General features: G+C 61.0%; 3 protein-coding genes across 5 annotated transcripts in view; 2 read left to right on the plus strand and 1 right to left on the minus strand.

Annotated features, from left to right (window-relative positions):
• Positions 1-44: 44 nt before the first annotated feature.
• CHLRE_12g559800v5 (uncharacterized protein) lies at positions 45-2,993 on the plus strand. The gene is made up of 7 exons (XM_001703086.2): positions 45-255; positions 337-381; positions 819-875; positions 1,180-1,276; positions 1,512-1,587; positions 2,033-2,105; positions 2,345-2,993. The coding sequence occupies exons 1-7, from the start codon at positions 188-190 to the stop codon at positions 2,379-2,381; spliced, it is 453 nt and encodes a 150-aa protein (XP_001703138.1). The 5' UTR covers positions 45-187; the 3' UTR covers positions 2,382-2,993.
• A 429-nt stretch (positions 2,994-3,422) lies between these two features.
• On the minus strand, positions 3,423-7,214 carry CHLRE_12g559750v5 (uncharacterized protein). Its single transcript, XM_001703105.2, has 5 exons — positions 6,892-7,214; positions 6,771-6,813; positions 6,040-6,620; positions 5,321-5,741; positions 3,423-5,080 (listed from the first exon to the last, which is right to left on the minus strand). Exons 1-5 carry the CDS (start codon positions 6,938-6,940, stop codon positions 4,831-4,833), a joined length of 1,344 nt encoding a protein of 447 aa, XP_001703157.2. The 5' UTR covers positions 6,941-7,214; the 3' UTR covers positions 3,423-4,830.
• Positions 7,215-8,268: 1,054 nt separating this feature from the next.
• The window catches only part of CHLRE_12g559700v5 (uncharacterized protein), a 2,708-nt gene continuing 652 nt past the window's right edge, over positions 8,269-10,324 (plus strand). Inside the window, exons 1-4 of one of the 3 annotated variants that reach the window (XM_001703087.2) lie at positions 8,269-8,386; positions 8,473-8,564; positions 8,747-8,951; positions 9,314-9,996. In XM_001703087.2, coding sequence (XP_001703139.1) covers positions 8,748-8,951; positions 9,314-9,562 — 453 coding nt within the window. In that variant the 5' untranslated portion in view covers positions 8,269-8,386; positions 8,473-8,564; position 8,747 and the 3' untranslated portion in view covers positions 9,563-9,996. Of the gene's footprint in view, positions 8,387-8,472; positions 8,565-8,746; positions 8,952-9,313; positions 9,997-10,044; positions 10,309-10,324 lie in introns of those variants that run through there. The other 2 variants (XM_043069156.1, XM_043069157.1) reach the window with 2 other exon arrangements.

Below are 10,324 nucleotides of genomic sequence, written 5' to 3' on the forward strand. Positions count from 1 at the left end.
AAACGTTCGCGGATTTTTAACGCCTTCCAGATGCTCGACGCAACGTAAGCCGTGTCAAACTGAACAAAACCTCATGCAAACCCTGCCAAACCGCAGTCTTACGGTCACCAAGGCAGCCAAGCCCGTGGGTCGTCGTGTTTTCGTTTCGCCAAAAGCTGTCCCCGCTGTCGCTGCTGCCACTGCCCCAATGGCTACCGTATCCTTCCCGGCTGAGTATGGGCTGGTCGCTGGCGCCGTCGCGGTCTCCTGGTTCGTGTAAGTTCGTTTTGCAGCGTTACAAGCCAATTTTGCGACTGGCTGCATACTAAAGTGCCCTCAATGTCCTGCACTCTACAGTCACCACGGCATGATGGCCGTGGGTGTCATGAACGCACGCAAGAAGTGAGTTGCGCGAGGTGTGCGTGCGCGATCCTGATGCCGAGGGACGCAGGACCGCCCACCCACTTGCCGAAACGGGGTCGAGTGCAAGCACATTGGGTCACATTCGATGACGGGCGCGTGAGCGGCGCGATATGGGGTCGGAATAGGGCTCGAGCTTACGTTGCACGGATGCGCGTCATCGTAACGATGGACAGTTTCTAGGGGCGCCGCTCCACTCCTTAGTGCATGCCCTTTGCACACAAAGCCTGGACACAACCTTCCCACGGCGCATGGCGCTATTAGTCACACGCGGCATGCATGGTGCATGCAGTCTTGCACTGTACTGTAGCTCCAACAGAGTGTCTACTGGGAACCCCAGAACTCCCCAATATTTGACTGGCTGACAATGTATCTCTCCCACTGTTGACTCTCGCTGACCCGCTTCTTGACCCTGGCAGGTACGGTGTGTCCTACCCCGACCTGTACGCCACTGCGGAGAACTGCCCCAACGCCGAGTGAGTTGCGTGGCCAAGCAAGCGCACTACCGGCTGCTGTCGAGGCTGCTGTTGCTGTCAGGAGGCCAACGGACGGGGGATGCTTTCGTAGGGACGTTTCAAACACTGGGCAGCACCGCACTGGCAATCTTCCTCAGATTAGCCATCCCGTCCTTGCCCCCCTCCTGGGCGTCGGGCATTGTCGGCAGGGGCAGCCTGTCCGCCCTGCCCGACCGACTTACCGTACCCATCCTTATTCTACCTCATCCCCGCAGCCACTGCTCACCTTTCCACCTCCTCCCCACATGCACCACCATCCCGGCAGGTACCGCAAGGCCTTCAACTGCGTTCAGCGCGGGCACCAGAACTCGCTGGAGAACCAGCCCATCTTCCTGGCGCTGCTACTGGCGGCCGGTGCCAAGGTGAGAGCCGGCTGGTGGGGAGGGGGTTGTATATAACAGCCCAAACTAAACCAAAGCCACCATAAACGAGCGGGGGATTGTTGCAGCACGAGGATGCAGGACAAGTAAGAGCAGTACTTGCAACTTGAAGAGGTGGAGGCTCGGAGGAGGAGGCCGGGAGGCGTATCCTCGCCCAGCACTGCGTCCGTGCAAAGCTCCCTTGCTACCTCCCTTGCCCTTTGCTCCGTCCCCACAGCACCCCGTCACCGCCGCCGCCGCGGGCCTGATCTACTCCCTGGGCAAGGTGTTTTACTTCCGTGGCTACTCCACCGGTGAGCGGGATGTGCGGCGGGGGCCGCCTATCACCGTACTGAGACAAAGCAGTGCCTGATGTTGCGAGCTTCAATTAGTTCCTTCTGCTCATGGGTGTCGTGTTGACACGTTGACATTGCGTCGTTCCCTGCCAACCCCAGCAAAAGACATAATGCCGCGACAGCTCTGCTGACTGCTGTGCCGTGGCCTCCTACCCTCTCGTGGGCTGGATTGCGGGTCGTGGTTTCTTTGGGGTTGGAATAAACTACCCGCCCCCTTCCGCCTCTGCTCCTTAGCCCCGCTGCTTCTAATCTCCAACCCTTACCGCGACCCCTCGTCCGTCACCCCCCCCCTCCCTGACCTCCTCCCCTCCTCTTTGCTCTCCCCCTCCCTGACCTCCTCCCCTCCTCTTTGCTCTCCCCCTCCCTGACCTCCTCCCCTCCTCTTTGCTCTCCCCCCCCCCAGGCGACCCCAACAAGCGCATGCAGGGCGGTCTGTCCTACCTGGGCCTGTTCACCCTGGTGGGCATCTGCGTCAAGTGAGTGAGAGACCCAGACAGCGAGCGAGCGGGCGAGCGGACAATATAGACGCCATGCTCTGTTGCAGCGTACTGTGTGGCTTGTGGCGTCCTGCGTGTACGTGTTCGTGCGCTGTGTTTACACCTGCCCGCTCACGGTATCTCGCCGACTGGCTTGGGGCGCACATGCGGCCAGAGCCCTCGGACCTCACTTACTCGGAATCTCCTGCATCTGCATCTGTGCGCCACCGCCACCGCAGGACCGGCGTCCAGGCCGTCATGGGGCTTCTGCAGTAAACAGCCAACTGGCCGGCCGGCTGGCGGCTTGACAACAAAGACCTTGAACTTTCGGCAACTCTAGCAGCATTGGTTACAGCACTGCCACCAGCACCTGCGCCTGAGGTCGGAAGTGGCAGGTGATGGGGATCGCCTGCAGGAAGTGGGATGGCAAGGCAGCGGTCGGAAAGCACCTGGCGCTGTCGCCGCTAATTGCGGCCGACTGGCGATGTGCAGGCGGGGCGGTGTCTGTAGCTGCTGGGTAAGGGGGCCAGGCAATGGGGACCGGGACCGAGGAGCACGCGTGCGGCATGTTCCTATGGGTGCGCATGTGCCGGCAGTTTGGAGGTGGTTGGAAAAGAGGCAGGAGAACAGGTGGATGGAAAACAGGTAGATGGAAGAGAAGGTGATTCTCTGCGCGTTTTGGTAGTTGATTGACGCAGAGCCATTCATTGCTCGCGGTCGAGATATGTCTATTATAGGCCTCGGCTCCGTTGACATTGAACGCTGGGCTACAGGCGCCCCGGGCCTCGGCCAAGCCATACGGGTGGGGCGCCGTAGGCGGCTTCAGAATCTCAGAAGGCTCCCAAAGCCGGAACCTGAATCCCATGCAGAATGTAACAGCTCCGTGGATTGCCTGTTTACTCTCGTACCCATCACGAGGGGACAGCGTGGCTGCACGTGCACTTACTATGTCGTGGGCTCGTGCCGTCGTGCGGGTAACGGTGATGCGCAGGTCAATCAGCATCACACCCGCACTGGGCGTCATACTGTCACTGCCGCTGCCCCAATCACCCATCTGCTGCTGTTTCTTTGCCGAACACTATGGGCGGGTCAACGGCTCCGCCGTGCCGAACTGACAGTCACGCGACCCCTAGCCCCCTAGGCAAGCGGGGCAATGGGGCATGCCCGCACGGCCAAACTGCCTTGTTACGACTGGCAAACTGGAGACGTGATACGTGGTACGGTGTCGCACAGCCCCAGGCTTCCGGCCATGCGGAAGTACATCATTCCATTCACGAGCCGTTGGGCCTGTTGCGGCCGTGGTGCGAATGGCAGTCTTCAGTACGGGTTTTACATACGGTACTGCAAGCACACATTCATGCCACCAGGCAGCGTGCGCAATCTTGTGTCCACCGTACGCTATGATACCGCTAGTAGCAGTTCATAGCCAGCGTCAAGTTGCGTGCATGCAATCCTCAGCTCCACCTCCACCTTGCTTTTGCTTGCCATCGCCAGCACCGCATCCTGTGGACGGCATCGACGACAGCGTGCCTTGACACACCACTCTGCACCTCACCCAATGAAATGTGTTTACTAACCCCTTCCTCAAACGGACATCTTCTCGCATGCTTACTGCTATACTACATGTTGGTTGAGATGCTTCTTTGTAATGTTATCCTAACGCCCCGGCAACTGCACAATTGCTCCATGCGCTTGTCTAAACTGTCGTCAGCACGTCTATCTAAGCCTTGCAAAAGCGCAAGCAATACCCCGTCAAGCCGAGGCCCCCTACCTGCACCGCAGGGCGCCTACAGCTGTGATGCGAGCGCGCACCATTTCGGTGCGCTCCCACACTACCGCAGCCCTGGCCTTTTCGGCCAGTGGCGCGGGCAGAAAACTCACACGGAAGTCAACGGCGGATCCCGCCGGGCCCCCCACTTCGCGCGACTGACCACTCCAACACGCGCGCAACAAACGACAAGGCAAACCCGGTGCGAGCCGCGCCCTTGACGGGCAGACAGTTCACTCAGGTGCCTAGGCGGAAGCGAGGACCAGGCACTCATGACACATGCACACTCGTGACAAGACACGCACATGCACTCGAGCTCACGCAAAGTCTCCACCCATGACATGCAGTCGGGTACGCACCCACGTTTGTTGCCACCATTGTCATCGTCATACACGGTCCGAATGCACACAATCACGTAAAACGCACAGCACACGTCTCGTCACGCCCTCCGCACTTTTCCATGTTTTCCTCGCCTTGCCTCACCAACCAAAACACAGTTGGGCACCTGCATGCCTCAACTGCAAACAACCGCCTCCCGTGATCGCTTGAAACAACCAGCGCGCATTTGCCATTCACAGTAGCAACTTTGTAGTAAAATCGTGGTAAGTAGTAAGGCTTCAGGTCGTCTGTGTGACTTCTCTTCTTCTCTACCCTGTCCCTAAAAAGGGAGACAAATCAGGCTGGTGCCAGACAAAGGCCGTGCCTGGCAAGACCGCCTCCTCCAAGGCAAACGGAAATGGAGTCAGCGCGCACGCTAGCCGCATTTGGCGGCACACTGCCTACCATACATAGAGACTCAAACTCGTTCTCTTCGCGGCTCTTCCTTTACTCATACTGCCCCGCAATCCCCATCTCCACTGTGCGCAGGTGGCGCCGTCGCGTTGTGACACCTTGAGATAAGCAATAAATACCCGGAAAAAAGAACAGCGCTGGCAGTTGCCAGCCGCACCCAGCGGCTTACCGCCGACCGATGGCGCGTTTGTCGCATGCGGGCATGGGGTTGGGCCGCAGCACGTTGTTCGTAAACTGACTGGAGGACAGGTAGTTGCCGGGCGGGTCGTACTGACACACCAGCACGCCCGCGCCGGCGGAGCGGGAGCCGTAGCCAGCCACGCCGCCCTCGCAGGTGCGGAAGCCGCAGCCCACGCGCTGCGTGTTGCGCCACACCACCTGCGTGAAGTGGCCGGTGTCCATGCCAAAGCCCGGCCTGCGGGTGACACACGGCGGGAAAGAAAGCGTCAGCGGAAGGGAACGAGCGAGGGGTTGAGACTAGCGAGGTCCGGGGAGGGAGCGGGAGAGGCCAGCTGTCCACACCTGCTGCGTCTATCAGGCCGTGCAGAAGGCTGACGTCACTGCCAAGAATAAAAACCACTGCACCACGAGCCCGCGTGCCCCGCAACCGACCGACCAACCGACAAACCAACTAACCGACCATCGCACAACTCACTTGCTCCAGTCGTACTCGCAGACCTCGCCCGTCCACAGCGCCACGCCGCGCGCCACGTCGGCCGCAGTGCGGAAGCCGCCCATGGCCAGGTTCTCGCCGTAGCCGCTGCGCGTGTGCTCGAACACGCACTGATTGGACCAGGCCTGGGCTGAAGCCGCCAGGTCGTCGCTCCAGACGAGGTCGGGGACGCCAGTGGCGCGCCGCAGCCAGTTGTGGCTCTCCAGGATCAGGGCCTTGTCAATGAGTGGGTTGTTGGAGGCGGAAGGGCCGTCGGGCGCCCCGGGCGGGGATGGGGAGGGCGGAGGAGACGGGCGAGGCGACGGTGGGCGAGGCGGTGGCGGGCGGGGAGGGGATGGGGGGCGGGGCGAGGGCGGCGGGCTTGCGGCATCCTTGGAGGGGGTGGGGTTCTCCTCGCCACGCTCTGTGGGGGTAAATGCGATGTGGCAGGCAGTGGTGGTGGTCAGGCAGGCGTGCGGCAGTAGCAGCAAGGGGCAGTAGCAGCAAGGGGCAGTAGCATAACGCGCCCATCAACACAGTCTTGCGCTGCGCCTGCCCCCTCACCTCAGCCCGCCCGGCCCCGGTGTGTTCAAGAGCACAAGGTCCCCGTGTGCATAAGAGAGTGTGTGTGTGTGTGTGTGTGTGTGTGTGTGTGTGTGTGTGTGTCTGAGTGAGGTAGTGTACAGATAGAGGCTGGATCCGTGTTACAGTCGCACACTCACCAACGTTGCCGGCGAAAGGCTTCCGGGCTGGCATAGGCGGTTTTCGCGGCGAGGGTGGCGCCGGAGGGGCGGGCGGCGCCGGCGGAGGCGCCGGCGGGGACGGCGGCGAGGGCGGCGCCGGGGGCGGTGCCGGGGGCGACGGCGGCGACGGCGGAGCCGGAGGTGCGGGCGGCGCGGGCGGCGGCCTGGGCATCCGTGCCAGCCGCAGGATTGCCTGTGTGGGTTTGGGTGGCGGAGGCGAGGCGTCCTGCTGCGTAGGCGCCAGTGGTGGTGAGGCCGCCTCCTCCTCCGACACAGGGGGAAGCGATGGAGGCGGCTGCGCCCGCTTTGCGCTGCCTGTCTTGGGCTTGGGCGACACCTGGTTTGCTATGACGGCCTCCCACTCCTCGTCCCATGTTCCCGCCCGTGTGGTGACTGGGATGGGACCGGCAGCCGCCTCGGTGTCACCGGGGGGTGTGCTGCCGAGCTCGTCGAGGCGGGTCAGGCCTCCAGAAACCATCAAACGCCGAGCTGAGGGCTGTCGCCCAACGGCCTTGCGAAGCCCACGCAGATTATGGCGGTTTGATATATGCGCCGTTACCCTGCGAAGGCAAAATACCCTTCGAGATAAGCGCCCTACTTTACCGCGCGAGTCATCCTGAGCAAAACAGGCACAGTAGCCGACCGCCGAAGCTACATGTGATAATGCAGGACAAACTATTCTGAATTAGATCGGTCAGCCTGCGGCGCACCTGGTCGCGGCGGTGGTGCTGGTCGCTGCCATCACTGCGAGGACTGCAAGCGAGAAGGCCACACGCGACGTATCTCAGCCCGTGCCACTCGAACTCACACATAGAGTGACCAGGGACTTACCTACTAACAAGCTCAGCAGCCCTCGCGCGCGTCGACGGACAGAGGCCATGACCGGAGACATCTACTCAAACAAAAATGCCTTAGTATGGGGCGCCCAGCGCGTGCTCCTACTCAAACCACACTCATTCTTCTGGTGTTCAACTTTCTGTTACGCTTCCAGTCTACTGCGACCAGGCTTTGACTTTTGTGCCTCAATCGAGGGTGAACTACACAGGGCGTGAAGCTGAATGACGTCCTGCGTAGTGTCTGGGCCTGCACGGGAGCATAGGGTAACAATGTGTTGCGTTGAGGTCTAGTTGAGTGAAAAGTTTTGGCGGCTTTGGAGGTGGATAGCTCCGGTGGATCCAGAACCTGGAATGCAGGGAAGGTAGGACCGTCCTACCTCGGCGGCAGGCGAGCGGCAGTGCACCAGGCAAATGGCGAGCCGGCGAGGCCTAACAGTACCTGCGTGCACGGGAGCATTTCAGCTGCAATGCTCGGCTACAGCCGGGCATGCCAGCATGTCGACATGTCCGTCCCAGAAATTATCCCAGTGAGAAGTCCCCGGTAGAAGGTAGCAGCTGCTAACACACTAGTTAGCATGGCTGGGCTCAGAGCGGGGCGAATGGTGAAAGCTTCCTCCGCTCGAAGGCGCCGTAGACGTCGGCGACACTCAGTGTTGGTGGTGGCGAGCAGAAGGCGAGCCACGGCGAGCCTGAAGGCCAAACTTAGCCCCTGCGCCCAGCTAACCCGAATGTGGTCGTTGCCTGGTCGATACCCAAATGTAGTCGTGAACAGGTCGACACGCATCTTACAGCGGGGGGGTGACCCCCCCTGCTCCCCCCCTCTAGCGGGGGGAGGGACACCCTAAGCTATAATAAATCCATCATGATGCTTAGTTCAGCGTAAATCGCGCTGTAGCGCAAGCGCACAGGATTGCGCCATTTTTCCAACTTCATGTGTAGATAGCTGGGCTAACAAGGGGTGTCCAGCTTTGTACAGCTGGAAAATGGGCTGAGCCCCCGTACGCTTGGGAGATAATAGGCGTGTAACGCCCCGTCAGAGCCTCCATGCCGCTACGACGCGCAGGCGCATCGGCTAAGGATGCTCGGGTTGGGGCCGTGCGGGATTTCCCGCGCCACGCATGCGTGCCTTGTCACGTTCCCAAACACCCCAAGGAAACAGCACCAGAGCACCGATTATTCACGTCCGTGGTGCATCTACGAGACCTGCCCCGTTGATAACTTGACATTATTACCGATACAAGATTGTGAAGCATGGAGGCGGAGCGCCGGATCGAGTCAAGAGCCCTTGACATGGCACTCGCCCAATCGCCCATGCACCTGCGCCGATTTTATGTCAAACTCCATCCAAACTGTTTGTTCATAAGTTGCCTTACATTACTTGCATCTAGTTGGATAATCGCTTGTAGTAACACACAGCGGTTGTGGAGCCACGCTTGTATGGTTTGCGCGCCTCTTCTTCGCAAGCGGTGTTTCTTCTTTGCGAGGCGTTGGTGAGTCCTGAAGCATGCCGCAAGACGCAACTTCGCGGACGGGCTTGGGCTAACAGGTGGTGGTCCTTGTGCCTGGGCCTGGGCAGGATCCCTCCTCGGCACTTGCAGCCCGCCTGCATTGAAGGGCAGCGCACCGACAGCAGCCAAACGGGCTGAGAGTGGAGAACGGAGAGCGAAGGTAGGTAAAAACGTTCCCGAATCTAGGCTCCGGAAAACTGGCTGCTGCGCCTCTTGGACTGTTCGACACATGCAGAAGACTGTTCGACACACGACATGCTGTGTCTTTTTTTCTGTGTCTGCAGTATTGTGCAATGGTGTGTCTGCAGTATTGTGCAATGGTGGTTTGATTGTGCGTTGCAGAATGATGCTCGCCAAGACTCGTGCTTCTATTGCTCCGCGCGCCCGTGCTCGCATCGTCGTGGTGCGCCTGGGCCGCGTCAGCATTTTGTGCCGCGCCTGGCCTTGGCCGGGCCGCGACAAGCCCTCGGCGCCGAGCACCTCTCCGCCAGCCGCTGATGTGACCATGGTGCTGACTGTGGTTGGCAGCTGCCTGACGCTGTTCTCGGTGAGCACCTGGACTCGTGTCGTCGGAAGCGTGGGTAAGGGGTTCTAGGCACGAGCCGGCAACAGGTTTGGAACGTGGGTATCCGTGGGGTGGGGGGCAAGAAGTTGGGGCACAGTGCTGCACTTGGATGTTTCTGGAAGGCATAGCTGACTGACTGTTGGTAGGGGCTGCCTATTGCGCAGCGCTCGCTCTGCCTCCTGTGGAGGGGTTGGGTGTGCAGAGGGTGGGGGGCCTTGAATTATCACGAAACCCAGTGAAAGGCGGGTAAGGGGTGTATGGAGCGTGCATCAACCTGCTGGCTTGCTTATTCAGCTTGCCGCTACCCATTCACTAAGCCCAACCTTCCCCTTTTGCTGCAACAGGCGCTGTACATGGTGCTGGCTGGGCTGAAGGCGGAGATCAGCTCCGATATGACAGATCTCAAAACGGAGCTCCGCTCCGATATGACAGATTTCAAAAAGGAGCTCCGCGCGGATCTAAGGCAGGCGGAGGACCGTTGGTACACGGTTTCCCGCGACACTGCCACTCTCAAGGCGGTCAGCGATGCCCGCACGCCGCCACCGCCGCCGTCGCCGAAGCAGGAGAAGCAACCAGACCAGCAACAGCAGTAGCTGCGGTCGATGTTGACCGCACTGCACGGCAAGCCGCTGTCGACGCGACTGGTTGCCTCATGGCCTGGCGGTGGAGGCAGCGGTGGTTGAGGCGACAGCGCAGCTGCAGCCTCTGTTGTGTCTGTGCCGGTCAGCCGATTGCTGGCGCCTAGGCTAGTGGCGGCCGGGCTGGTGGCGGCCGGGCTGGTGGCGGCAAGGCGGGCGATGTAGGGGAACTGCCGCCTTCATGGCGCTCTGATCCGCGCTGGCGCGGATCAGAGCAGCATGTGCGGGATCCAGTGCTGGGGGTGTCGGCGGAGGCAGGTGGCGGTGGCGGGGCGTGTGCGCATCTACTTGGTCCCAAACGAGCGATGCAAGTGAAGCTGGAAACGTCTTGCTTACAAGAGGGGGCCAGTGTGATACGCATCAGTCCACGGCATCAGTCCCAAGTCGATGCGCACACGCCCCGCCACCGCCACCTGCCTCCGCCGACACCCCCAGCACTGGATCCCTCACATGCTGCTCTGATCCGCGCTAGCGCGGATCAGAGCGCCTTGAAGGCGGCATCGCGTACCCCCCGTTCGGCTACGCGCAGCCCCCGCAGCATCAGCCCTTCCCGCAGTACACCAGCGCGCCCCAGCGAAGCCCTGCCATCGCGTACCCCCCGTTCGGCTACGCGCAGCCCCCGCAGCATCAGCCCTTCCCGCAGTACACCAGCGCGCCCCACCATGGCCAACAATAGCGCCCAGCGCGCCGCCCGCCGCGCCGTCTATACGGGCGCCC

Source organism: Chlamydomonas reinhardtii, chromosome 12, assembly GCF_000002595.2.
Source record: "Chlamydomonas reinhardtii strain CC-503 cw92 mt+ chromosome 12, whole genome shotgun sequence".
Taxonomy (NCBI): domain Eukaryota; kingdom Viridiplantae; phylum Chlorophyta; class Chlorophyceae; order Chlamydomonadales; family Chlamydomonadaceae; genus Chlamydomonas; species Chlamydomonas reinhardtii.

Excerpts from the sequence above, each read along its gene's own strand:
- CHLRE_12g559800v5 (XM_001703086.2), top strand. The coding sequence starts at position 188 with ATGGCTACCGTATCCTTCCCGGCTGAGTATGGGCTGGTCGCTGGCGCC. Across the intron at positions 382-818 it reads GTCATGAACGCACGCAAGAA|GTACGGTGTGTCCTACCCCG; the intron begins GTGAGTTGCGCG and ends TGACCCTGGCAG. Across the intron at positions 1,588-2,032 it reads CTTCCGTGGCTACTCCACCG|GCGACCCCAACAAGCGCATG; the intron begins GTGAGCGGGATG and ends CCCCCCCCCCAG.
- CHLRE_12g559750v5 (XM_001703105.2), bottom strand. The coding sequence starts at position 6,940 with ATGGCCTCTGTCCGTCGACGCGCGCGAGGGCTGCTGAGCTTGTTAGTA. Across the intron at positions 6,621-6,770 it reads AGCACCACCGCCGCGACCAG|GGTAACGGCGCATATATCAA; the intron begins GTGCGCCGCAGG and ends TTGCCTTCGCAG. Across the intron at positions 5,742-6,039 it reads GCCTTTCGCCGGCAACGTTG|AGCGTGGCGAGGAGAACCCC; the intron begins GTGAGTGTGCGA and ends TTACCCCCACAG.